Source organism: Camelus bactrianus, chromosome X (assembly GCF_048773025.1).
Source record: "Camelus bactrianus isolate YW-2024 breed Bactrian camel chromosome X, ASM4877302v1, whole genome shotgun sequence".
Lineage (NCBI taxonomy): Eukaryota > Metazoa > Chordata > Mammalia > Artiodactyla > Camelidae > Camelus > Camelus bactrianus.
The window spans coordinates 14207538-14233190 of record NC_133575.1 but is presented as its reverse complement, the minus strand read 5'-3'; the positions used below and the strand labels follow the sequence as shown (position 1 = coordinate 14233190).

At 45.6% G+C, this 25653-nt stretch overlaps 1 protein-coding gene across 5 annotated transcripts in view; it reads left to right on the top strand.

The window, feature by feature from the left end:
* The window catches only part of PHKA2 (phosphorylase kinase regulatory subunit alpha 2), a 74359-nt gene that overhangs the window by 34499 nt on the left and 14207 nt on the right, over positions 1 to 25653 (top strand). For all 5 annotated transcript variants that reach the window (XR_012504831.1, XR_012504830.1, XR_012504829.1 and 2 more), the window contains exons 11-27: positions 1463 to 1558; positions 5274 to 5381; positions 7053 to 7131; positions 9786 to 9920; positions 10580 to 10689; positions 11811 to 11955; positions 12209 to 12287; positions 15240 to 15409; positions 16181 to 16354; positions 19454 to 19542; positions 20531 to 20664; positions 21087 to 21243; positions 22019 to 22098; positions 22301 to 22379; positions 22482 to 22611; positions 23195 to 23296; positions 25361 to 25479. Coding sequence is in view for 1 of the 5 variants with exons in the window: in XM_074359770.1 (XP_074215871.1) it covers positions 1463 to 1558; positions 5274 to 5381; positions 7053 to 7131; positions 9786 to 9920; positions 10580 to 10689; positions 11811 to 11955; positions 12209 to 12287; positions 15240 to 15409; positions 16181 to 16354; positions 19454 to 19542; positions 20531 to 20664; positions 21087 to 21243; positions 22019 to 22098; positions 22301 to 22379; positions 22482 to 22611; positions 23195 to 23296; positions 25361 to 25479 (1986 nt within the window). In the remaining 4 variants the exon portion in view is untranslated. The remainder of the gene's footprint in view (positions 1 to 1462; positions 1559 to 5273; positions 5382 to 7052; positions 7132 to 9785; positions 9921 to 10579; positions 10690 to 11810; positions 11956 to 12208; positions 12288 to 15239; positions 15410 to 16180; positions 16355 to 19453; positions 19543 to 20530; positions 20665 to 21086; positions 21244 to 22018; positions 22099 to 22300; positions 22380 to 22481; positions 22612 to 23194; positions 23297 to 25360; positions 25480 to 25653) is intronic.

Below are 25653 nucleotides of genomic sequence, written 5' to 3'. Positions count from 1 at the left end.
AGTTGGACACTGTTGATTAGCCTGACCCAATCTGTTACATCTGAGGGCTTTTTATCACAAGGCACTCAAGGGGAGGGGACTACATAAGGCTGAGGCCGAGGAGGCTGGGCTCATTACAGTCTTCCGCAGACAGGTTTTGTTGCTGCCGCTCTTTTCAGACCAGCCGTGGTTTTGCCGTCTTCAGCTCTAGTTTAAAGGTACTCTCAGCTAATGTCTTGGTTAATGTATCAGCCTCCTAACTGGTCTCCCAGCCTCCAGCCTCGCTTGTTGCTGTGTCTCCACACCACTGCCAAGGTGATCTTATTAAAAAACAGATTATGCTACTGCCTTACTTAAAAGCTTTGAATGGCTTCCTGATTGCTTTGGGGGGGAAGTGCAGCCTCCTCAGATCACATGTTCTGGGGTAGGATATGTAATCTAAGATTCGTTTTAGTTTTTGAAAGCTGCCATCGCTCAGGAATGCCGAGGTGTTTCAGAAGCATCATTAAGCTTGAAATATTAATATTTCCCCATGATTGAGTCTTACTCTTATGCTTTAGTGATTATCATGGATCTTATGTTTGCTTTTTTATCCCAAGACTTAAAGATCTCAAAAGGATTGAGTTGGAATTTCAATTATGAACAAGTTTGACAATTGTCACAAACAAAAAGCTAAGGAGACAGAAAAGCCTGTACTTAGTACTTCATTTTCTAGGTCCCACAGAATTTACTACTCTTTGCTTGTACTATCTCTTCCACTTGCTGCCCAGTGACATTTTAAAAAGGATGCACCGTGTCAGGCTTTGTTGTCCATGCATTTCAAAAGAAAAGAAAATGAGATCTGGAAGGCATTTGGGCTCTCCAAAGATGAAATGTGTTAAATAGCTGGGTGGCTGGTTAAGGGTTTTTTCTGTTTCTTCATTTCCTTTTTAATATATAGGTTTTTATCACTGCCTTTTTAATTTAATGGAAACATTTACATCAACAACCTTTATTGTATTGAGTAGCGCAACCTCAGAATTGGGGTACATGGATCATAGTATGTACACTTTTCCTCACATCTGATTCCTTCAGCAGATATTTCTTGAGCAATAAATGTTTGAACGAGGGCTTTTTAAGTGGAAAATTACCAACAGGTGGGAATGGGATGTACCGCTTAAGAGCTGGCCTCCACTCCAAGACGTTTATAGTCTAGCTGGTGAGACAAAATTTAAATATGTGAGAAGTTAAGAGTGAAATATTTAAATCATGAGTTAAATGCAACACAGAAAAATTATGAGCCGCATTTAACTCCTCGTAACATTTGCTGTCAGCAAGAGTTCCAGTTCCTCCTGTACTCCTTGAGCTAAAGGCATGTGTGCATTTCTTAGCCCTGGGTCCTACTTCTAATCTGTTGCCGAGAGAGCTGTTTTTCTGTGTTGCACTGCCATTACAGCACTAACGACCCCTCTTGCATATCCTGGGGGATGGGGCTATTTTCCAGGTCCAAGAATACCGAGAGGCCCTGGAGGGGATATTAATCAGAGGCCAGAATGGGATCCACCTGGTGCCCGAACTCTATGCCATCCCGCCTAACAAGGTAACCAGGTGCTGCTTATCTGGAACGAAGTGAGGTGGTGCTTGGCCTTTTGGTATTTCTCATGCGCCTTTCAGACCTAACACTTTCTCCCCAGGAGAAGTGGTTTCTAAAGCCTTCGGTAGTGTTCTATCCAGGAGAATGGCTTTGGAGCCATGCTTCACCCAGGTACCCAAGGGAGGCGTCACTTGAGGACCTTCAGACGATGCCTGTCCCTATCCTGAGTGCAAGGCCTAACAGGCCCTAAAAAGCACAAAACACTGTTGGGCACCATGTTCTCACACGTTTCCATGGAAGAAGAAACCAGACAATCTCCTTGGGGGAGTGGAGAGACGTACAGGCACACCTTGCTTGACAGCAACTTCACAGATAGTGCTTTTTTGTTTGGTTGGTTTTTGTTGTTATTGTTGTTGTTTTAACAAACTGAAGGTCTGTGGCAACCTTTCCTCGAGTTTTTCCAACAGCATTTGCTCACTTGGTGTCTCTATGTCACATTTTGGTAATTCTCACAATATTTCAAACTTTTTCATTCTTATTTGTTATGGTGACCTGTGATCAGTGATCTTTGATGTTATTTCTACAACTCAATGAAGGTTCAGATGATGATTAGCATTTTTTTGTCAGGTATTTTTAAATTAAGATAAATACATTTCTTTTACACAGAATGCTATTGCACACTTAATAGATTCCAATATAGTGTGAACATAACTTTTACATGCACTGGGAAACCAAAAAATTCATGTGACTTCCTTTATATTCATTTTATTGGGGTGGTCTGGAACCGAGGTCTGCCTGCATAGGGGTAGTTGAGAATCTCTTCCTTTGAGTCGAGCATTTCCTGAGCTAGAGCTTGGGTTACCACTTAAAAGCCGTTCTATACCAGGGGAGAGAAACTGGCCAGTTCCAAGAAGATGCCCAAAGATAGTTTTGTTCTATCCAGTTTCCTAAATTGGGTCATGGTGGACCTATATATCTTAATGGGAAGATTTCCTTATGTCTCTTTCATGTTTAGAAGGAAAGAATTCAAGGCTCTTTGTCTTTCGAATATTCCTGTTGCTTCAAAGCTTCATTATCGCATTTGCTGAAGGAGGAGACTTCAGAGAGCGTTGTCTTTCCTCCGGTTGGCAGGGCCTGCAGGAGATCCTAACCCAGCAGAAGCTGTCATGCAGCAGCTCGGGTCTACGGGTTCTGTGGTTGAATTAGGCCCACAAGCACATGGTCAGGGGACTGGCAAGAGTCTTTGAAATTATCTGCCTCAGTTCAGAGAGGCTGTGGAACCTGTCAGAGCTCAGACAGCACTGGGCTCTGCCTGGAACCAGACTCCAAGGCAGGGCCTCCCCACAGCCCCACGCTGCCTCCTAATGGGCAGTGCATTTGTAGAGGAGAGCCCCTCACTGTGCACATCAGGCCTTGGAGCCTGCGGGGGCTGTTTTCTCTCTGAGTGTTAGAGACCTAGATTTCCTGCAAATGTATTCATTTTATTATGTATGATGTGTATGTGTCGGTGGGGGAGGGGCTGACGGTGAAGCTAGGGGTTGTTCCTAGCAAACACGTGTTCAGGTGCCCCTTTTGCTTAATGTTTACCTCAGCAAATAGTTCTGAGGCACCTGGCAAAACAAAATTAGTTATGGGAGGTAATTTGGAAGCTGGAAGCAGAGCAAGGAAAAATAAATAGCTTTAGGGGTATTTTACCTGTTTTATGGTAGAGAATAACCATCCATCTGTGTTCTACTAAAAGGCACATTTCCTGACTGTAGTAAATGGCTCAGTGTTATAAGCAAGCCCTCCTTTTCTCTCTGAACAGTTCTGGCTACATGTTGTAAAAAGTTACTCTGCAGCTTTCTTCTCTTCTAAACTCCACACTGACCTTTGGGCTTCACCTTGTCATTTCAACATCCTCCTTTACCCCAGTGTGCTTACATATCAGCTGAGCACTGACTTTGAACATTCTTTTATGTTGAGCACAGTCTATGTTGGATGCTTCCAGGTGACAGCTGGGAAGTTTCAACCATCACATCAGTAACATGTAGAGACCACTGCAGAGAGGGCCACTTAAACCCATATGGTACTTTTTTGCAAATTAGAAAAAAAAGTCTCATCTTTGGAGTGGCCACAGCTCTGGGCCAAGGCGGCAGCCAGCCTGGGTTTCAGCATTACTCATTTCCTCAGCCGGACATGCTTTTGCAAGGTGCTGCTGCCCACAGGGGGCCTCTGTTGGACAGCTGGAGACTAATGCAGATGTGCCCAGCAGATGTGCATGTAGCAGCTGCTCCAGACCAGGCAGCAGACTAGGTAGTGGGGCACAAAGGGCTCATGACGCCAGCTCTGCCTCTGCAAGCTTGCAGGCTGGGAGGGTCAGAGGAGCAAGTTCGTGGGATGGAGGGCAAACAGAGGAGTGGTGGCCGCAAAGGCCTGGTGAGTTAGAGGACATGCAAGCAGACTGGAAGGACTGAAGGGGAGAGGCACAACCTCCGCAAGGAGGCAGGAGATGGCAGTGGATGCAAGGAGGGCAGAGCCATGCTGTCTTTTGATCCAGACACCTTGTCTACCTTCTGTTCTTTGCATCGACTATTTCCCACTCCAGATCTGTGCAGTCTTAACATCTCTTACGTTTCACGAAGCTTTAACATACAGTTTGATTGTAATAAGTAATCCTGCACACTGCAAAATATCCAGGACTCTATAGAAGAAAATAATTCTCTCTGATCTCACAGATACAACCACTATGACTTTTTGAAGAATCTCCCTCCACATATTATCCTATTTGATTATTTGGTTACTAGTGACGTTTAATTTTGTTCAGTTTATGAGCTTAAGTTTTTCTCAGTTTAATATAGCAAATTTTATTAATATATATAATATAAATATAGTAATAACATCACTGATTAATCCACAAGTAGAGAATGACTCGCCTCATGGTACAATTTTCCCCTTTGGAGAAAGATGAATGTTTCCTATTTCCTTCAATTGGCTTATGTTTTCTGGAGGAAGAAAGTGGTCACTGACATTACCCTCAACCAGTGAACATTGTAATGACTGAAAACACAAAGGTCAGCATGGAGTTTACAACAGAGAAAGTTGCAGACTAAGTTGTACTTACAACACGTAGCCAGCACTGTCCATCAGAGAGAGAACTGTATCTTATTTTGATGAGTCAGAAGCCCCTCATGGATTCAGCTTTTTGAGTCCTTGATGGAAAATTTGTGATCTAGTACAATTGTTTTTCCTCAATAAGTAGCGCCACCTTCTGGTAACTTTCTTGCGTAGGCACAGAGTTTACGAACCCTTGGGGAGAGCAAGATAGCAACCTGACCTAGCGTCCAGCACTGCACTACTATGGCTGTAGGCTGATGGTTTAGATCACTGCACCCGTAATACAGCCAAACAGAAGCATGAGCTGTGGAGTTTCTTGTTTCCCAGAGCTGCACTCAAGGAAGGCAGCCCAGGCTTCCAGTGCCTGTCTCTCTGCCTTTTGCCATCTGTGTACTTGTGCGAAGAGCACTGACCTGGAACCAGGCCTAGATTTGAGTTCTGCTTCTGCTGCCTTTAGCCACCCCCCGCAAGGGTCTCGGCCTCCCTGGCCCAGTTTTCGCACAGAATTGGTGTGGAGGATCAAATGAGTGGCGTTTTCTAAGTCTTCAGTGTACTCCCCACTGTCCAATGCTGTTGGCCTTTTTATCCTCTGACATTCTGACTTGGGTTTTTCTCTCTTTGCCAGGTAGATGAAGAGTATAAGAATCCTCACACGGTGGACAGAGTTCCTCTGGGGAAGCTGCCCCATCTGTGGGGTCAGTCCTTGTACATCCTCAGCTCCCTGCTGGCAGAGGTAGGGGACTTGGGGGCTTCACAGACTGGAAACCATCTGATTGTAAGTTCAGGGGACCCCGAAGAGCACAGGGGCTCTCTGCCCAGTGTGGCTATGAATGTCTTTGGCATCTTCATGGCTTTAAAGTCAACAGATTGGGGTTGGCTCTGAGACTTGAGACCTGGCCTTGTGTGTCCGTATTTGCAGTAAACCGTTTCAGGGTTAGCTGCAAGCCAAACACTCTGTCCATCCCCCAACCCCCCTTCGCACCAGCATTCATGGTCTGTGGCTGGAACTTGGTTAAGTTGATGGTCAGCAGGAGGCGGTAAGCTCCTCAGTGGGTATCAGCACATGTATGAAAGATACAGGGTTTGGGAAACTCCTCCATTGGCTTTCAGCCACCCCCAGCGCGGTCCTCGACACAGGAAGCAAAAGGACTGACTCTCTAGTGCTCTCCACAGGCAGGGGCAGCGTTCTGGTTTTTCTGTAGTGAACCTTCCATCAGATGTTCTTTCAGCTCACAACACCCCCACACAGAAGGTCTACTGCCTCTGACTCATTCCTTCTTGTTAAGCATTTTCTTGCCCCCAGGCTTAAGTTTTTTAAATGCAAATGCTTTTTTGCCAACTAAAAATGTGGGCGACTTTATCAGATGGGTTCATCTTCCCTGAGGGGATCCTGCCCAGCTGAGTGCTCTGGACCCCTGGGGAGGGGTATTGCAGAAAGAGCCCAGGCGAGCAGTGACTGGTGGTAGAAGGGACCAGAGTAAAGCTATCACAGTGCAGGTGACCCTTAGGTTCAGAGATGGAGCAGTTGTTTCATGGGTGTGATCATCTCTCCAATTTCATGGTCATGTCCTTAGGGGTAGAGACTGGGTCTTACACATTTCTCTTTATTAGTAGGGAAAATGCATATATCTCCTTTGGAAAGCCAACCCTGCCTGCAACTAGCTCTATAACCTCAGGCAGTTCCCTTAACCTCCCTGGGCCTCAGTTTCCTTATCTGTAAAGAGGTTGGGCTTGATCATCTCTGTGATACCATCCAGCTCTGATTACTGTATCAGTGAGATGGGAAACCATAAAATAATTCTGCTTCTGTTTCTTCCTCTTAAAAAGGCCCTCATCTGGGCTTAGCATTAGGTCCATTTTTTCCTTAGACCTCCCAGAATACCTTGATCCCCTCTTTTAGGGTTCCAATCATTTATAGATAATGTGAGGATGTCCACATACAAAGAGTACTCTCTGTAAGCGGGTGGGGTGGGGAGCTTTGTGTTTTAGGACAGTCAGCCCTGGGCCAAGTCCCACTCTACAACTTACCCTAAGCCTCGGTTTCCCCACCTGTAAGATGGAGCCAATAGCAGTGCCTACCTGTTAGGAGTGCAGGTACAGGGCCCAGCATGGTACCTGGCACGGGATAAGGGCTCAGGAAGCATCGGTTACCTTTGTTCTTTTTGCTTACACAAGGGTGGCATATTTGCCTAGCCCTGGAGAACTAGTTGCTGAAAATGCAATACGTTTATCAGTACTCCCTAAGTGGTATATTGCGGTTCAGAGAAAATAAGCAATTGACTTGAAAAATATAAAGGAATAAAATACTATCTTGAGCCCCAAAATATTTTATTTTCAAGCTCAGGTTTAAGGTGAAATTTTAGTTAATCAGTATTTCATAGCGTTAATGCTCCTCTTTTCCTAGGGATTCCTTGCCACTGGTGAAATTGATCCCTTAAATAGAAGATTTTCCACTTCCGTCAAGCCTGATGTCGTAGTACAAGGTTTGTGAGCATGTTTACTAGTCATATTTCACTTTATAAAACCCGTGTTATTTTTAAAGCAAATTGTTCCCTAGTTTCTTATTGAATTTTTTAAAAATTGCATATATATATATTTTAGCATATATCAGTTCTGTGAAATACATTCTATAACTCAGCAACTCTCAACCACAAAGTTACTTCCTACAAAGAAATTGTTTTCTTGAATCTGAACCTTGATTGCAACTAGGGCACAAGTCATTCATTGAGTATCACTTTTCATAACTGCTATTCTTTAAAAAGTAGAACATGACCCTGGTGAAAACTCAGAACCCAAGCAAGGGTTCGCTCGTTCCTCCCTTGAAGGTCTGACTTCTTTCCAGAGCTGTAGGCCCATGTTTTCACCTGCCTCCACCTGTCCCCTACTCTCCAGCCAGCAACCCTTCCAGAGGGGTGGAAGGCCAGCCCGGGCTACTGCTGTGGTGCTGTCTCTACCTCGCCATGTAACTTCACCTCCCTGCCTTGGGCTCACAGGGTGCTCTTGAGAGGAACTGAGATCCACAGGGAAAGCCCTCAGTGCAGGGCCAGGCATAGTATGCACCCAGCTGGCTGGTTCCCCTCCCTACTTTCCCTCCTAGGGAGGACTCCCCAGTAGCTCACGTGCCTCATAGAGCGGCTTATATACCAGGTAGTATCATAGCGCTTGGTGTCTCCACCTTGGGTTCCCTAAAGTATACTGTACATTTCTTAAGGACAAGGCCCGTATTTTGTAGCTTCTATGTTGATTGACACCCATGCACTTGATAACATTAAAAACAACTGTTGAACGAAGGACAGGCAGCCCTCTCTGTGGCCTCAGACTCATTTCGCTGTGCCTGCCCGTGATGCAGCAGAGGCCGTGCAGGTCATCACCTGGCCGATACTGTGTACCTGCTGAGATAGACCCAACCATCACAACATTCTGACCAGAAAGAGATTGTGACAGTTAGGATTATCATCCCCATCTTACACATGAGGCTGAGGGGTTAACTTACTCAAGGACCCACAGCTGACAGCAGGAGGTGGGAACCCAGTTGATACCCAGGTGGCCTGATCCAGCTTGACCTCACAGTCTGTACCCCGTCACCAGGGCACATGCTGCTAAGTGATCCCTTAAAGCCACAAAGCCACTCTTCCAACTGCAGGCTGGGATGTGTCGATAGGTCCTAAGCACTGTTTTTTTTTTTGTTTTTTTTTTCCGAACGTAATAGAATAGAACACAGTAGAAAATACCAGAGGCTCTGGCCTGGAGGAAGGGGAAATGTAGTTTCAGAAACTTCTCTGCGTGCAGCTGTTAGATCACCAGGCTTGCAGGTCTCGGTCAAACCACTGCTCTCAAAGAGTCGCATCTACAGAGTGACCACTGTGTGGCTCTGATACGTGCGGACCTCCGCACGGCATTGGAAGCGTCCAAAGAGGTGGATATTAAGGCAAGCCACTCACCCAGTCCTGCATGGCTGATGTTCCCTTTTGCTGGGGCCTGGGGGATTAGCTTCCAGTCCCTGCTCAGCTACAGCTGTCCAGTTGAGCAGCAAGGGTCCCCCTCAGAGCCTTGCTGTGAAGCTCAGAAGAGTTCATGGGTATTAAAATACTTTGAAAAAGCATCATGTGCAATGTAAATATAAACAGGCAACATTCCAAACTTAGCAGCACTTACATGTATTGTAGTTCAGGTGCTGCCAGCCTGAGGGTACAGTGGTGGGACTCAGGGGGCGACCTTAACAAAACCAAGTCATTTTCCTCCAGCCTGAGCACTGCCCCGTGTCCCTCCAGTTCCTAGCGGGCTCTGCTGCGGCCGTGCTCTCTGTGGTCAAAACTCCCTTTCTCCCAGGACTCCTTTCCTTTGCCAAAGCACTGTCCCTTCTCTGAAAAGCCAGCAGTACTGGTACAGCAGGTGCAGGGTCTGAGCCCCCCTGCCCTGGCCCCCACATCCCAGGCACTTGGAGCTCCCTCTCTGCTGGAGAGCCAGATGCCTAGCCTCACTCACTGGAGTTGGGGCCTGGATAAGCCCCTTGGGGGTGCGTGGCCTGGCTCTGGGGTGGCTCTTCCCCACCAGCTGGGCCCTATGCTATGCTTTCAGTGAGCCAGGCAGCCCCACTACCACCAACCCACTAGCAGACCCACTTTCCCTTCTCTCTAGAGGGTGGAACCTGCCCCCACCTCCCCTTCGGTCAGAGCATCCCCTGCTAGCACACGCCACCATATTGCTCTTCTCTGCCTTAGAGGGCAGAGGCACAGACTTCTCTTGGTTATCCCCCTTGTGGAGATGTTTCCACTCCTGACCCCGTGTGAATGAACACAAGACAGGTTTAGAATAAATGCAGACCCAGAGGGAGGCAAGACACCATTTGAGATGGGGTAATTCCGCTTGGGACCTGTGGGGGACCATTTCTAGACATCTCTCATCAGATGGTCTTGCACACTGAGGGCACGTGATAAATAAGCATCGTGGGTGTTGAGGGGAGTGGAGGCCAGAGAGAAGCAGGGAGGACAAGTGCTGTCCCTTTCAAAGCCACCTGGGGCATGGAAAGTGTGCTCACATGTCTGTCACAGGCCGGAGACAAGAACAGACAAGGTGCACGTCCACGTGAGGGGCCGAGGGCCACCGTCTAATACAGACGCTGTGTTCTCTTTCACAGTGACTATTCTGGCAGAAAACCACCACATTAAGGAGCTGCTGAAGAAACATGGGGTGAATGTCCAGAGTATTGCTGACATTAATCCAATCCGAGTCCAGCCAGGCCGGATTCTCAGTCACATATACGCCAAGCTTGGTAGGTTTGGGCAAGTAGCAGAGCATTTTGGGTGAGGGGGCATCTGGGTTCTGGGTTTGGGGTCTGGGGGAGACTGATAGTGTAAATTCTGAAGAATTGGGCAAAACACTAAAGCCAGCGGTTTGCCTGCTTCCATGGGAAGAGGAAAGGCCAGCATGCACATTCTTCTAATGCCCGTTCAGGGGATGCCCCACAGGCTGGCCGTGCAATTCGTCAGATCTGTTGTAAAATAAGGAGCCACCTTTGAAAATTCACAATTGAAGCTGTCATTTGTGTCTTGATAATGTTTCTAAATTTTATCCATAGACTAAAAATTGCTTATCTACCCATTAAAATGTAAAGGGAGTTCTCTTTTTCTGACTTTGTTTAGGATTATGGTTCAATATTAAGGAAATAAAAAGTAAACATCAATAAAGCCCTTTTAATAGTTTCATTCCATATAGATGTTGCACCAGGTGCTGTTCTTACACGTGCATGAAAAGAAGGGGGTGGGATTTGTTTTTAATTCATTCTTGTCTCAAAGAAAGACAACAATAGTAGAAAAACCAAACCCCAAAGTGCATTGTTTAACATATAAATAAGCCCATCCTTAGCCACAGTCACTTGGATTAGATGAAACTGTATTTGTATCTCTCTTTTTTTAATTTTTATTTAAATAGGACGAAATAAGAATATGAAATTGAGTGGTCGACCATATCGGCACATTGGTGTCCTTGGAACATCTAAACTATATGTGATTCGGAACCAAATCTTTACTTTCACACCCCAGGTGAGACCAGCAGGCCAGTAGCAAGCCAACAAAGCATCTGTTTATTAAGCTCTCTTTTCTGTCTGGTGAGCTACTTTGAATGTGGCAGAATGTGTTCAAATAGAGACATAAGATGACCCCTGGTACATAGTACAGTTCTTTCCTCATAGTAGGTGCTCAGTAAATGTGACTTCAGTTGAGCTGAGCGTGCCATCACTTCCAGTCATTGAAACTCACACTGCTTCACAGATTTGCTAGTGACATGTCACTTGACTTGCAGCCCTTGTGCCGCTAACTGCAATAGCCCCTAACGCATAGGCAGTCTGACTTTTCAGGCCCTGACCCCCTTGACGGGATCCTGAATATACTGATGATGGAACTTTTCTTCAGAGTTTTTGTTTCCAAAGGTAACTAGTCCCATGGAACCCAAACCAAGCATTTTTTCATCCATTTGGGCAGCTGGAAAGGCCAACTGTGGGATCACTTTGTCAATGTGGAGCACAGCACCCCTGGCTCCCCACTACCTGGGCACCTAGTTGGTTGTGAGGTCATAGGTCAATAGCCTCAAGTTGCTGCTTTTCACCTAGCTGGTGCTGCTCACTTAAATCTTGTTATTTCCCTTCATAAGAAATTACAGACTAGAGCTGAGTGTGCACTGGTCCAGAGGCCAGGACAGCTATATGGTTTTCAACATCAGGCCACAGCGCCTCTAGTTCACGTTAACCAGGCCATCACTCAGGTAAACATGGTCTCCACATCTTACCTGCTCTCAAGGGCCTCACTTGGAATGCATCTCTGAGCCCAGCAGCCCTGGCTGGCATAGGGATTAAGGAGTTACTGATTTCCTTTCAGGGACAGCAGTGTTCGGCCTGGTGCTTAATCCCCATTGGGGGAGCTGTACAATAGATCTAGCCATACACCCTTCCCTCCCACACTAACGCTAATGTAGCCACGACTCCTGGGCAGGTGACAGTGATTTGTCTGATTGTGAGGAGCACCCCATGATGGGGGCGAGTTACAGCCAGGATTGAGCCTCTTCTCTGGAAACAAAATGCAAGGATTAGTGCTGCCATGGATGACAGCTAGGGTTGTACCGAGGGAAACGAAGGCCAGCCCTTTACCTGGCCTGTTCTGACTTGCAGTTCACCGACCAGCATCACTTCTACCTGGCGCTGGACAACGAGATGATCGTGGAGATGCTGAGGATCGAGCTGGCCTACCTGTGCACCTGCTGGCGGATGACGGGCAGACCCACGCTCACCTTCCCCATCACCCATACCATGCTCAGTAATTCCATGAACATGATCTGCCTGATTCATGTCCCACTGTTGGTTTGGGCCCTTTTCAAAATGTTTAAAATGAGTCCCGTAGACAGAGCTAAGTACTAAAGGGGGTTCTTAGCAGCTAGGTGTCTCAGCTCGGGAATCTTCTGTGCCACACATATTTTAATTAGATTGTGTTGATGAAAACATTTTGATGCATGCCCCCTAAAAGTATTCACAGATTAAGTAAACTAATTCATCTTTTTTTCCCCCCTTAGCAAATGATGGCTCAGATATTCATTCTGCTGTTCTTTCAACAATTCGAAAACTAGAGGATGGATATTTTGGAGGAGCTAGGTAATAGGTGATTTTAAAAAAAAAGTAACATTGACCTTTCTTAGAGTCTTCTGCTGCCCTTCTTCCACTTTTCATATCAATTGCTGAACATGGAAGCATGGAACTTTAGAGTCAAAAGGAAGTTAAAGCTATTCCAGTCACTCATGCGAAACTAGAATCAACTCTAAGCACCATTTGGTATTTGGTGGATGTTTGTGAAGCTTTTATGGGCACCAGGAGGCCTGGGGCATAGAGAGGTGAACATACCAGGTCTCTCGGAAGCAGCACTCCTGGAACGCACGTATGATATGCTGTCTGTTTCTAGTAAAAGGAGTGGAAGAGAACACCCAGAGCCTGGGATCTGGCAGGTGCTCAGTATTCACTCCTTGAATTGACTTGAGTGTGCTGACACCTTAAGAGTAATTCACCGAACTTTACAAATCCCTTCATGGCAGAGCACCTGAATGGGCCTCCCTAGACCACTGGCCCCTTGGCCCCAGTGGAGGGATGCCCATTCCGCTTTGGAGCCCCACGGTGCAGCGGGCGATCCCAGGTGGTACAGTTAAGCTCCTTGAGTAATAGGGGGCTCACCTCCCATGGAAACCCCTTTCATTTTTGCACCCCATGACTGTCACAAGGCACGGGATTTCTCTGTAGGATCTATTCCCTGATCTCTCAGAATCCCCTGGAATATGCCAGAAGGGCTCCAGGAGAACCTCACTGTGCAGCCAGCCTGAATAATGTATGGCCTTTCCAGGCTCGGGGAGGCTGCCATTTGGTCCCTGATGGAATGCCAGTGGTTGGGAGTTGAAGTCAGCCCTTCTCACATCCTTCCACGTCAGGGACCCCGCTGCCACAGTAATTTTTTTTAACTGTAAAATACACACACAATTTACTGTCTTAACCATTTTGAAGTATACAGTTCAGTGATATTAAGTATATTCACTTGTTTGCAACCAATCTCTGGAAGTCTTTTCATCTTGTAAAACTGAAAGCCCGTGCCCATCAAACCACTCTCCATTTCCCCAGCCCCTGGCAACCACCATCTACTTTTTCTCTAGGTGTCTCATCTAGGTGGACTTACCCAGTATTTGTTGGGGACTGGCTTATCCCACTTAGCCTGATGTCTTCAGGGTTGAGTCACTATATTTCTGAGCACCTGGGTTGGCACCTCTGCTCACCAACCCTGCTGTGAGTTTTGCTGTAGACTTGAAGTGGCCCTCGCTCTGAGCTTCTCCTGACCTGTCATGAGTGTCAGTGAGACACCATCCCCAGTGTTCTGCCATCTACATTCCAGGACTGGCACCATAGCTGCACTTGGCATCCACTTTCGTACATTTCTTCTCCAGCTTGGACACTTTACCACCTGGCATATGGTGTCATAACCGAGAGACAATACCATACGCCCATAATTAACTTTTCAAAAATAAATTATTTAATTGAAATCTAACCATTGTCAAAAGGATACTGTCTGCAGTTAATTGAGCACCTATAGTGTGCTTTGTGGCTTTGGGTGCATTGTCTCATTTAGTCTATGCTTTGTCGCTTGGGCTGTTTTCCCATTTTATGCACAAGGATCTGTAGGCTCAGAGGGCCAGGGGCACAGGATGAGTAGGTGCAGAAACTCCACATGAACCCAGAAACCAGGCTCTAACCACCATGCTGAGCTGGGTGGGGGCTTATAGGAATCCAGAGGGCCTCCTGGTTATAGAGTACAGCCAACAATTCAGAGAAGCATGGGACAGGAGCGCCCAGGCTCTATCAGCTACCCTTTCCTATTAAGTTCTTTGGAATTGAAGTTGAATCTCATTTTGGCTCTTTTTTAGGTCTGAGGGTATTTAAAAAGCTGAATTCACTCTCCATGCCAAGTTCTACCCTCCGGACCCACCTGGGGTAGTTCGCTATCAGAAATATTTTTCAATTACTGCCTTTCCGCCTTTGCCCTGACTCCTTTCAACTTCATCAGAGAGAAATGTTCCCTTGGCTCCATCTCACCTCTTCCTGTTCCCTAACCTCAGGGCAAAACAATCCTTAGAACTGGCCCCAGGGCTCATGGGGAAAAAGTTTTTACTTTATTAAGGGAAGGCTTTTCTCTCTCTCAGGCGGTGTTTCTTGATGTAGTCTGTGTTTGCCCATTGAAGCTCCCGCACCTTTGAATTCATTTGCATTGCATGCTTCTGTTTACTCTCCTTAAACCAAGCTATTTAAAATAGTCAAACCTGATGCTGGTACCTCTGAGGCATCCCATTGTTTTCAGCTTCCAGCTCTAATGTTTTAGATTGCTTGCATTCTGCAGGGTGGACATCCTACTTGCTCCCCAAACCTGGGGCTGAACTTGCAGAATGTGAAGCCTGCAGCCTTTGCAGCAGAACCCCATACTGCTAGACCCAGCTCCTAGTTTTTGGTGGAACTTTACCCAGGCTGATAATGTAATAGGGCCACTCTGGGCCACTGTTCTGATCTGGGGATCGCCTGCCATCACCTTCCTTCTAGAGAGATCTTTGATGTGCTCCTCTCCCAGCATATACCCTTCTTCTAACGCCCGCTTGTGTGACTGTGTGGTAGGGACTCATAAAAGATAGCACGAGAGCCCCCAGAGAATTTTTGCTTTTGGTTTTGTTCTGCTCCAGTCATTTTAGGGCAGAAATACCCAAGGGTTGGTTCTAGTTCACTCTATGTTTTGTAATCTTTGGTTGGTTCAGGAAAATAGATTTCTATTTGTATTGGGTTTGGGAGTAAGAAATCAGCATGATTCATTTTGGCTTTTAATATGCTGTGTGATTCCACTTCATACTTGCTATTGAATTTTCATTTTAGTTTCTTGGCTGACTACTTATATGGGGCAATCTGCAGAGTGACGTATTTATTGATTCTGGCAGAAGCACCACCTGGTTGTTGAAAAGTCTCTCAATGATTCACAGTGGAAGTTGGTCCACATGCACCTGTATCTCTAACACAATGTCTCCTTGGCAGAGTAAAATTAGGGAGTCTTTCGGAATTTCTCACCACCTCTTTCTATACGTATCTGACCTTCCTGGATCCAGACTGTGATGAGAAGTTGTTTGATGGTGCCAGTGAAGGGAGCTTCAGTCCTGATAGTGATTCAGATTTGGGAGGATACTTGGAAGACACCTATAATCAAGGTACGGTTTGTAATGCCTTTGTAGGTGGTTCACTGAATTTATTTAAACCTTGGCATTGTGATAAAATTGTCCTAAAACTCAAGCACAGAAAATGGTAATTAACAAAAAAAGAGGCTTTGAAAACTTTCACGTATTAAAATGAATAAGATGCCAGTTTAAAAACCTAAACTGCAAAAGTGGGGCTTTTTTAAAACCTAGAGGGACAAAGAGTTTCAGGAATGCAGACTTTTCATGAAATATGAAGACAGAAACACTTGAATTTTCAAAGGGATAGTAGGATGATCTTAGTTTTGATTGGATGTAACTGATGAAATCCTATTTATGTATATAATTTCTCAAACTGAGGGAGGTTTTGGGTTGAAGTGACCTGTTGTTTACTTTTAGTTAGTAATTGGGATTGGGGCTGAGGGTTCCATAATGTATGTTACTCATGACAGATTAAAGCAAAAAGATAAAATGTTGGCTGCTGACCCTCTGGTTGTCTTACATATTCAGTTCATCTTGGGATGATGTGATATAAACACTATCTTGACATGTATTTTCTTTTCCTTGGATGAAGTTTTTCCAAACAATAACTTTATGAACACATACATTATCTACATAAATCTCTTTGCTCTCTGGGGGTGGGTGGGAGGTCAGATATCTGTATCAAAATGTTGTCTTCCACTAAATCTACTCAGCACTTCATGCTACACAGAATCACTGTTATGCATTTGGGTTATTTGTGCAGCTTGTTTTCATTGGCTCTTTTTCTTACCTGCGTAATTATAGAAAGCCAGGACGAACTTGACCAGTATATCAGCCACCTCCTGCAAAGCACATCCTCCAAGTGCTATCTGCCACCTCTTTGTAAGAAGACAGAGGACAGCCATGTTTTCAGCGCCATCCACTCCACTCGGGATATACTTTCTGTCATGGCAAAAGCAAAGGGTTTGGAAATTCCATGTATGTTATTAACTCTTTTCTGCCTATTAAAGTAACTTCTTTCATCAAAGTAATGCATGAACACAATATAAAAGTCAAAGAATCCTAAAAGGCAGCAAAATGCAGATCTTTCCTGCCTCATCTCTCCCCTCCCCTCCCCACTGTCCTACTTAGGGGCAATCACTTTAAAACTCTTAGTTGTTCTTCTGGCATTTACGTATCTCCGTATTTCTAAAATAGTGTGTCTATACTGCTTTCTTTTGATGCATTGGCTTTATTTGGTATCTGTTGACTTTCTCTTATGCGGGTAAGGATTTAGCTCTTAAATCACCATTCCTCTGCTTCACTTCTCCTAACCTATCTGTGCAGTTTGTATTAAGGTTTAGTTAAGTCAGTAATTTTTACTTTTTGTTTTTTCTAAAGTTTATCATTGCCCTATCTTTTTTTTGCCTTTATTATTTTTTTTAACATTTTTTTATTGAGTTATAGTCATTTTACAATGTCATATCATCCTATCTTTTAATTTGCTTTGTTTCCTTTCTACAGCTTCCAATGGTCTTGCCATACAAATTTTCACAAGGTCAATCATATGCACGAATCTCTGGGTTCCGCTGCTTTACTTAGCGTCCAGAAGTCCCCTTCCATCCAGCTTATTGAACTCTAGGCCTGCTGCATACCTGGCATCCTAGGACTTGACTTTACCGTAATACTTGGAATTGCCTTTGCTTATCTCTTCAGTTGGGTTCCCTGTTTCCTGAATCTGGCATGTTCCCCTTTCTCGATTTATACCTTTAATGGAATACATTCTGAAATAGTTTCAATAGGTTAAAAAAACGGTACAGTGGAAGAGAGCATGGTGATGACAGCCCTCAACTTGCTTGTTTCTGGGGTTCACTGCCCCTTTTGGCCTGTTTCCCTCCATGTCTGGGATGTAGATTTTGTCATGGGATCTTTCACAATCATCCTGGAGACATCCTTGTCTCCTTTGTTGGCTCTCCTGTTTTCTGTGTCTCAACTTTTCCTCCTCCTTAACTTACTCCCTTTTTTGGTGGAGGACATCCAGTTGTTTCCTGAGAAAACAGTGCATGGTGGGTAAAACTGTTGAGACTTTGCAAGTCTGCCATATTCTGTATCTATTTGAGAATTTAGCTGGGTATAGAATTTTACTACAAGTTTCCTTCAGAATTTTGAAAGTATCACTTCATTGTCCCTTTGCTGTCAGTGTTGCTGTTGAGAAATCTAAATCCATTCTGACTTTTGATCATTCAAATATAAACTGTTACTCTCTTTGAGAGTTTTTAAGATTTTCTCTGTTCCCAGGTTCTGAAATTTCAGTGATGTGCCTTGCTCTGGGTATATTTTCATCCACAGTGTTGGCTACTCAGCAGACTTTTCAATTGGGAAATTTATGGTTTTTGCTTTCAGTTTTTCAGTTTTAAAGTTTTTCTAAAAAATTTCTTGACTCATTTCCTTCCCTACATTCTCTCTGTCCTCTCTTTCTGATACTTTATGATTCCAGTGTTGACCTCCTGGAGAAGTCTTTATTGTTTCTCTTCTGTCTTCCATTTCTCTGTCTTTTGCTCTCTTTTGAGGGCAATTGCCTCAGCTTTTTGTTCCACCTGTTCAGCTGAGTTTTTCCACTTTTGCTGTCATGTTTTAAATCTTTGTTCTATGAATTGCATCCATTCTTGTTTCATACATGCAGTATAATTTCTTATTACTCTGAGAATATTAATGGCAGGGCTTTTTGTTGTTGTTTGTTTTTTTTTTTAACATTTCTTCTCCCTAAATGGTTTCCATTTCCCCCAAGTCAATTTTTCCTGTTTCTTTTGGTTTCTGTCTTTCGCATTTGAGTCTGTCCTCCTGTCCTTGGTTATCTGCTTATACATGAGACTCTCCAAGCATGTAAGTGGGTTTATGGGTGTAGGCCAGGCAGATTTCCCAGAGATACTCTACAGTCTCCTTTGCAGTCTCCTTTTTAACAGGTAAAGATCTGATTGCTTGGAGCTATACAATCATTTATTTCCCCTAAGGAATGTACTCGGCCTTCAGACATGTGGGTCAGTACCCCTTCCAGACATAGCCCCCCCCCTTTTTACCCTCTTTAGAGAGACCCTCTAGGCTTCTATCGGGGTGAGCAAGGCAGTTGGAAAGCTGTGTGGTTGCAGAGGACATCTAGGGAGCTCACAGCCTCTCCCATAGCTTCTCCTCCATCTTATTTTGGATGCCCTCTCTAGACTGCCCCCAGTTCCAGAGGTCCATGATGCAGCAAGCTCCTTAGACCTCTGAGAATTCTGATATTAACCTGACTGGTTCTCGGCTTTCCTCACTGCAGACTTGGGGTTTGGTTGCCTTGTGTCTACTAAACCAGTTACCTTTTATCCATCAGCTTCCCCACTTCCAAAATGTTGTTGCTCTTTTCTTCTCTCCTGCTTTTCCCTATTCTTTAGGATTTGTCTTTTTTTTTTTTTTCTTTAATTATTTTCTGTAGTGTTAGTAGGGGATTGAGAGGAAGTAAAGTTAAAATGTATGTTAAATTCACTAGTGTAACCTGGAGATCTATAAATGGCTTTTAAATATGCCTCATCTTTACCTTGAAAGGTACTTATTTTCCCAAGATGATATGATATAGCCTGGCAGGTGGAGATGGCTGAATGAATAAGCATTGGTGATGATAACATTTAAAGGTGGTTAAAAAAACAAGCACTAACACCCAGCAGTGGCAAAGTGAAATACATAGTAGACAGGAAGTGGGGACACCTTGATTATGAGAAGGCCAGTGACCTTGGACAAATGGTCTATCCTGTCTGGTTCCCAGTTTCCACACCTGAAAGAAAGAGGTCGGGCTTAATCATTTCTAAGGCTCCTTCTAGTTCTAAGATGCTGTGTAATTTTCCCTGAATTCTAAGAGAGAAAAGTGAAGTTCAGCTCCTTAAAGCAAGATCTGTGTCCTGCTCACTTCTTGTTTTCAGACTTAGCACATGATGTGGCTATGTAAAAAGTTAGTGTTGAAATTAATTAAACTAAGTCATCATTTCTTATTTGGTTTGTATTGTACCTCTCAAAATAAGTGTTTTATCCTTCCTCCTTTTCAGAAGAGCTCTCTCTTTTATCTTCTAGTTGTTCCCATGGCTCTGCCAACTAAAATTCTAAGTGCCCACCGTAAGTCGCTGAATCTTGTTGATTCCCCTCAGCCACTCCTTAAAAAGGTAAAATATTTAGAATCACTTTTTCAAAAAGTGTAATGTTCTTTGATGCTGATGTAGTCCCAAGAACTTTTAAATGGTTGAACTCAAAAGAGCATATTCCTTGATATCCAGGACTTTTAGGATTAGAAGTTATGGATTTTGATGTGTGCCCATTCACTTAGTTGTCTGGAATCTGCTTCGTGTCAGTATGCACACTGAATTTGATGCAAACCTTTATACTTTGCATGTAGGAGAAGGCTACTGACTTTCTGCCTACTTGTCAGAACCCGTGTCCCACTAGAGGAGGGAGCTGGCTCACCACTAGCCCTGGCCCATCTGTGCCAGCCAGCCAAGGCTGGGCTACTTGTGGAGCAGGTTACAAAACCAGAAAAAGATTCCTCCAGAGAATAAAATCTCAGGGTGTTCCCCTTTGATTCTCCTAATTTGTTATTTTTTCCAAAGTCTCCTCTGATTTTATTCCACATGAATAGAAAGATTCATTGTCTGCTGGAGACGATTTTAACTTAACCTCAATTTTAGGTTGTTTAAAACTCACATATTTTTTGTATTTGTTTTGCCTTCAAAAAGATATTTTACTGAAGTTTAACATATATAGAGAAGTGTATGAAGTATGAGCATAGGGCTCAGTGCATTATCACCGAGCCAACAGACCCATGTAAGTGACAGCCGCCCCTGTGCCCCTGCCACTCACTTCCTCCCGCTCCACTCCAAAGGTAACTGCTAGCATGAGTTTTGCCTGTTTTTGAACTTTACATGAATAAAATTTATACCTATTTTAACCTGTTCAGTTCAGTCTCTTGCAAACATTGACTAAGACAGTGATTCACTGATCAAAAATATAAACAAAAAGCCACAGAAGACTCCCTGAAAAGCTGGAGTGTAGCACAGCAGCAGAGTGCCAAGACCAGGTTGGTGTGTCACTTCCTAATCTTCTAAAAGTTTGCATGCTCAGCCCCTCTCTCCTGCTTTTTGGCTTTTGTATGGCCAGGCTCCTGAAGATGACTTCCAGTTTCCCAGAGATGACCGTGGTGACGTGGACTGTGAGAAGCTGGTTGAGCAGCTGAAGGATTGCTCGAACCTACAGGACCAAGCAGACATTCTGTACATTCTGTATGTAATGAAGTAAGTTCATGGTCTTCACTAGGTTGAGCTTTCCCTTCTTCTCCTTGGCTCTTTGTCCTAGTCTTCTTGGCCTTCTAGCAGGCTGCATCATGATCATATTCACCCAAATTACCCAGAATCATCATGAACATACTTCCGTACCCTCCCCTGCCTACTAGTGCTGGCCTTGAGGACGAGAATACTGGGTGAGGCCAGGATCTCACCATTGCCCAGTGTTAGACTTCTGTTTCAAGTAGACAGAAGGGGTGCTTTGGTAAGATGCAGCCCTCTTGGTCAGACTCAGAAGCACTGGGAGGGCCTCTGAGGGCTTGGCAGAATGTGCAGTGATTCATTCCCCTCCCTGCCAAGTGTGCTTGATTATGAGAGAATCTGGCCTTTCAACGTTCTGGGCCATACTTCTGGGGTTTCCCATCTCTTGACAGGGGTCCTAACTGGGACACACATCTCTCTGGACAGCACGGGGTCACAGTTCACAACCTCCTTAGTGAGCTGTATGGGAAAGCCGGCTTGAACCAGGAGTGGGGTCTGATCCGCTACATCTCTGGCCTCCTCCGGAAGAAAGTGGAGGTCCTGGCTGAGGTCAGAGGCTGCGCGGGGTGTCCATTTGTCCTTTGTAACCCCATGTCCTCTTCCTGTTACGGAAGCTGGAGGCAAGCACCTCTTATTTGTAAAGGAAATGGGTTATTTAATATATAGATGGAGCAGGCCCTCCTCTCCTTACCTCCCACTGCTCTCGGAAGGCAAGCAGAGGAAATGAAATTCAAGTTGATTAGTTTTGTTACTTGTTAGCTGCAGAAAAGGGTTTACCAAGAAATAAAATGAAAATGCTCTCTGGCCTGGCACCATCTTAAACAGAGCTCTCTTAATTCTGCACCGCTGCAGTACAGTCTCGTTAACATTTTCACCCTGAGGCCCTGCAAAATCCAGAGCTGCTTTCTAAGACATTCAAGTTCAGTGTTATGGTAAGGTGGTGGTATTTAGTATATGTTAATAACGGGGAAACTGGCAGTTTATGACTTTAATATGGTCATTTACTCTTAACATCTTAGGACTCGCAACAGCCCACCCCTCTTATGGACTATCCGGGAATCCAGTGTGTTTGCTGTGGTGGATGGGCATTAAATACCCACTAAAAGGCCCTGCAGAGCCAGGCCTGGGGCCACAAAGATCACAGGGACCCAACACGGCCTACGTTGCTCAGTCTGGGTGTCTTTGTAAGAATTTTTCAAGTAAATGGCAACATGGGTCATAAAATTTGTAAAGGTAAATTTATGATCTTATCGGCAGTGACCCTTCCCCGTCGGCTTTGCTCACCTCTCTCTTTCTGCCCCTTGCCCTCCTCCTAAATAAGTAGGCCTGCACAGACCTGCTGTCACACCAGAAGCAGCTCACAGTGGGCCTGCCACCAGAACCCCGGGAGAAGACCATCTCTGCGTAAGTATTCAGCCTGGGGGCCTCAGGTTTGTGGGGACCGTGCGGAAAACATCAGTGCCATCCACCATTCAGGAAAAGAGTCTTAATAGAAGACACTGGCACTCGAGAGCTTCCAGTGGGAAAATGAAGCTCTTCCACAGAGGGCTAGGAGGCACACTCTTGGGCATCCTTACGGTGTTTGTGTCCCGATGCTCCTTTCTAGGCCTCTTCCCCCCGAGGAGCTCACGAAACTCATCTATGAAGCCAGTGGGCAGGACATCAGCATCGCCGTCCTCACCCAGGTCAGCTGGCCAGGGCGGGGCGGGGCAGGGCTGATGCCTCTGGGCAGCAGGGGCCTCCCTGCCACCACCCAGTCTCTGATACCGTGTCTCCACCTGTGTCAGGAGATTGTGGTGTACCTGGCCATGTACGTCAGGGCGCAGCCCAGCCTCTTCGTAGAGATGCTCAGGCTCCGGATTGGACTGATCATTCAGGTGATGGCCACAGAGCTGGCACGGAGCCTGAACTGTTCAGGTGCGACCCGCAAGGGCTGCTCACGGGCAGTTCCACGGCTCCTGCACCCACCCAGCCCCGGGGAACCCTGCCCAAGTATCCTGGAACCTGGGCTTCTGAGCCTCTGGGTGTGCTCATGCTTGACCAGGTTAGATGTAACTTCAGCCAAACCATCCACCACAGGGTGTTGAATTTCATGTGTTAGGGAGAATGAGGCACTAGAATCTTCTGCTCTGCTCCTGACTTCCAAGTCCCTTATTGTATCTCCTTGTGGTGAGCTGTCATCCCCCATTTCCTAACACCTCTGCTGGGAGACATCCTACCAGTCTAAATATGTAAATCCACTGCTAGATGCATTCCAACGTTGGGGGTCATTACAATATGAAAAATGATGCATCTGAGAGTTAAGAAAATACACAATTTAAACGGCAGCATTCAGACTCACCAAGGCTTAGTACCTCTCAGCCCTGAAGCAGTGGAGAGGTAATCCTGAGCAGGGAGACCTGCCACAGCAGCTTTTGTCCCCCATCCAAGGCCCACTCGACTCTCCTTCCCCCACCACCAGCCCTGTATCTGGGACACTTAACAAGATGTTTGTTTTTAGGAGAAGAAGCTTCTGAAAGTTTGATGAACCTCAGCCCTTTTGATATGAAAAATCTCCTGCACCATATTTTAAGTGGAAAAGAGTTTGGTGTTGAAAGAAGCAGTAAGTAAATGCTCCTCTTACTCTGTGGGGAGGGGTTCAGAGAGGGCTTGACTGACGTGTCCAGGTGGCCCGGAACTGCTTCATTTATATGCAGGTCGACACCAGTAATCGAGATTCAGGACATAATGTCTGAGTGTAAGGTTCCCACCTCACTGAGACAGAGTTCTAGGTTTAAGGTTGTGACTTGTGGGGCTTTGTGAGCCCTCGTGGGCTGGCTGGGAGAGCCGCAGGTGCACCTGGGCATGGCGTTAGGAGGGGGTGAGGTGACTAGGGTGTCAGCATGAGAGGGCTGTCTTTTCCCATCACCTGAGTGCCCCGCCTTTGGTTCGAGTAGAAGCATTCTCAGCCAGACCCCGTCACCCTTTATGGGCCTGGAGAAGAGCCCTCTACGACCTCATAGCACTTTCTTGCTGAGGGAGTTTGCTTTGTCCCTGTCTTGCTCACTCAGTTTTTATCTGTACCAGAACTCTGTTTGCGATGCTAGGAAATATAATTGCCCAAGTCCTGGTGGAATTCTGTTCTCAAATGCTCCCTAATTATAATTGAAGCAATTATCATTTCTGCTCATTATAAAGTAAAATGATTTGCAGATACATTTGTGAATTTATTTCATCAAGCCAAAGAAATGCAGTGTGGGCTGCCATTCCTTTTATTTAATAAGAAGGACATTGGGTACTTAGTATTTTTTCTCCAGAGTGGGCGCCAGCCTGTAGAGAAAGCCGGCGTTGCAGTCAGATGTGTTCTGGTGGCTTTTCTCCTTTCCTGAAGGAGGAATGCTCAAGATCCTTTTCCAAAAGTAATTTTCAGTTCTTTCAAATGCACAGTCCTTGAAATGTACATATACAAGATAAATATTTAATGTGTTGTGCTCATCAAAATAATATACATGGTTTGACCTAGATAATTACTAAAAAACTGTCATTAGATGTAGAAACTTAGAAAACTAGGAACAGAGTAATGTCACTTGAAACCATAAATATGTCTAACTGCAGGCAAGGCCATAAGAGGTCCTGTCTTTTTGCATATAACGTCATTGTTAATTGTCCTTTGTAACTGTTCAGTGTTTATACATTAGGAAACTCAAATAGTCTTAGAATTTGATTAAATCCTGAGATGTCTGAGATAAATATTTCCAGCTAATGCCCACCCCATACAGGCCCCACTCTAGCTTCCCAGACCCCTTTGGCTTCTGTTTTCCACTTTACCAGTGTCCCTCCTTCCTTCTGGGTAATCATTATATTTCCTTTGTGGGTCCTCCCTGTCTGCTGTCCTTTGGCTCCTTATTTGTCTCTACACCCTTGGGCAGTGCCCCTTGCCCCCTACTCCCATGGTGTGGAGGTGGGGAGGGTGGGAAGGCAGGGCACACAGAGGACGCAGCCCAAGGAAGTGACCCTAGAGCTGGGCCTGCAGGAGGAAAGGAAGCAGCCCGCAGAGGAGAGCAGGCGGCGGGAGGAGGGAGCAGCCCGAGGGGCTTTGTATGGGCTTTTGCTGAAGACAGGCTAGGCCTGGAGGGATTCCGAGGGGGCAGTAACACGGTCACATCCTTTAGGATGATCACTGTGAGTACGGCACAGGAGCGGTTAGTGGGGGCGCTGCCGCAGGGTGGAGCGGGGTCCCTTCCGTGATGGGGTAGCCGGGTCTTCTGCTCCTCCAGCCCTTGGTCAGCTTGTTCTCCCAGGACTTGCCTCTCTGGCCCCAAGACTGGACCTTAATTGGGTGGTCTCAGTTCTACAAGGAAGGGGGTGCATTTGGAGAGGTAAAAATGATTCAATCAAATCACTGAAGGGTTCTCTGGCCATCCAGTGTTTTCTGCCTGCTGCTTCAGTGATGTTCACTCTATCATCCATTTGCTCAAATGCATACTGAGCCTGTGCTGTGTAGCAGGCACTGCTCCAGGTGCTGGAAACATTGCTGGCCAGGGCCAACGAGGCCTCCTCTAATGGAGCAGGGAGTCGAGTGGGGGAGACAGACAGATACAATAAATAAGCACATGCGTGTATATTCCTCTCTCACGGTAGACGCGATACAGTTTCTAAGAACCATGTGTATATGTTTCCCTTCCAGTGCGACCCATCCATTCCTCCACATCCAGCCCAGCCATCTCCATCCATGAGGTGGGACATACTGGAGTCACCAAAACCGAGAGGAGTGGCATCAGCAGGCTGAGGAGTGAGATGAAACAGGTAAGAAGAGCTCAGCGGCAGCAGTGCCGGGAAGGAACTGGTCTTCCTGCCCAGGCTCAACTCAGAAAATGATAGAAACCCAGGGCATGCAGGGTGCAGCAGGCTTCATAAAGGATGTGCAATCCCTTCTGCCCCGGAATCTGCACACATCCTGTACCCAGATATCCCACAGCC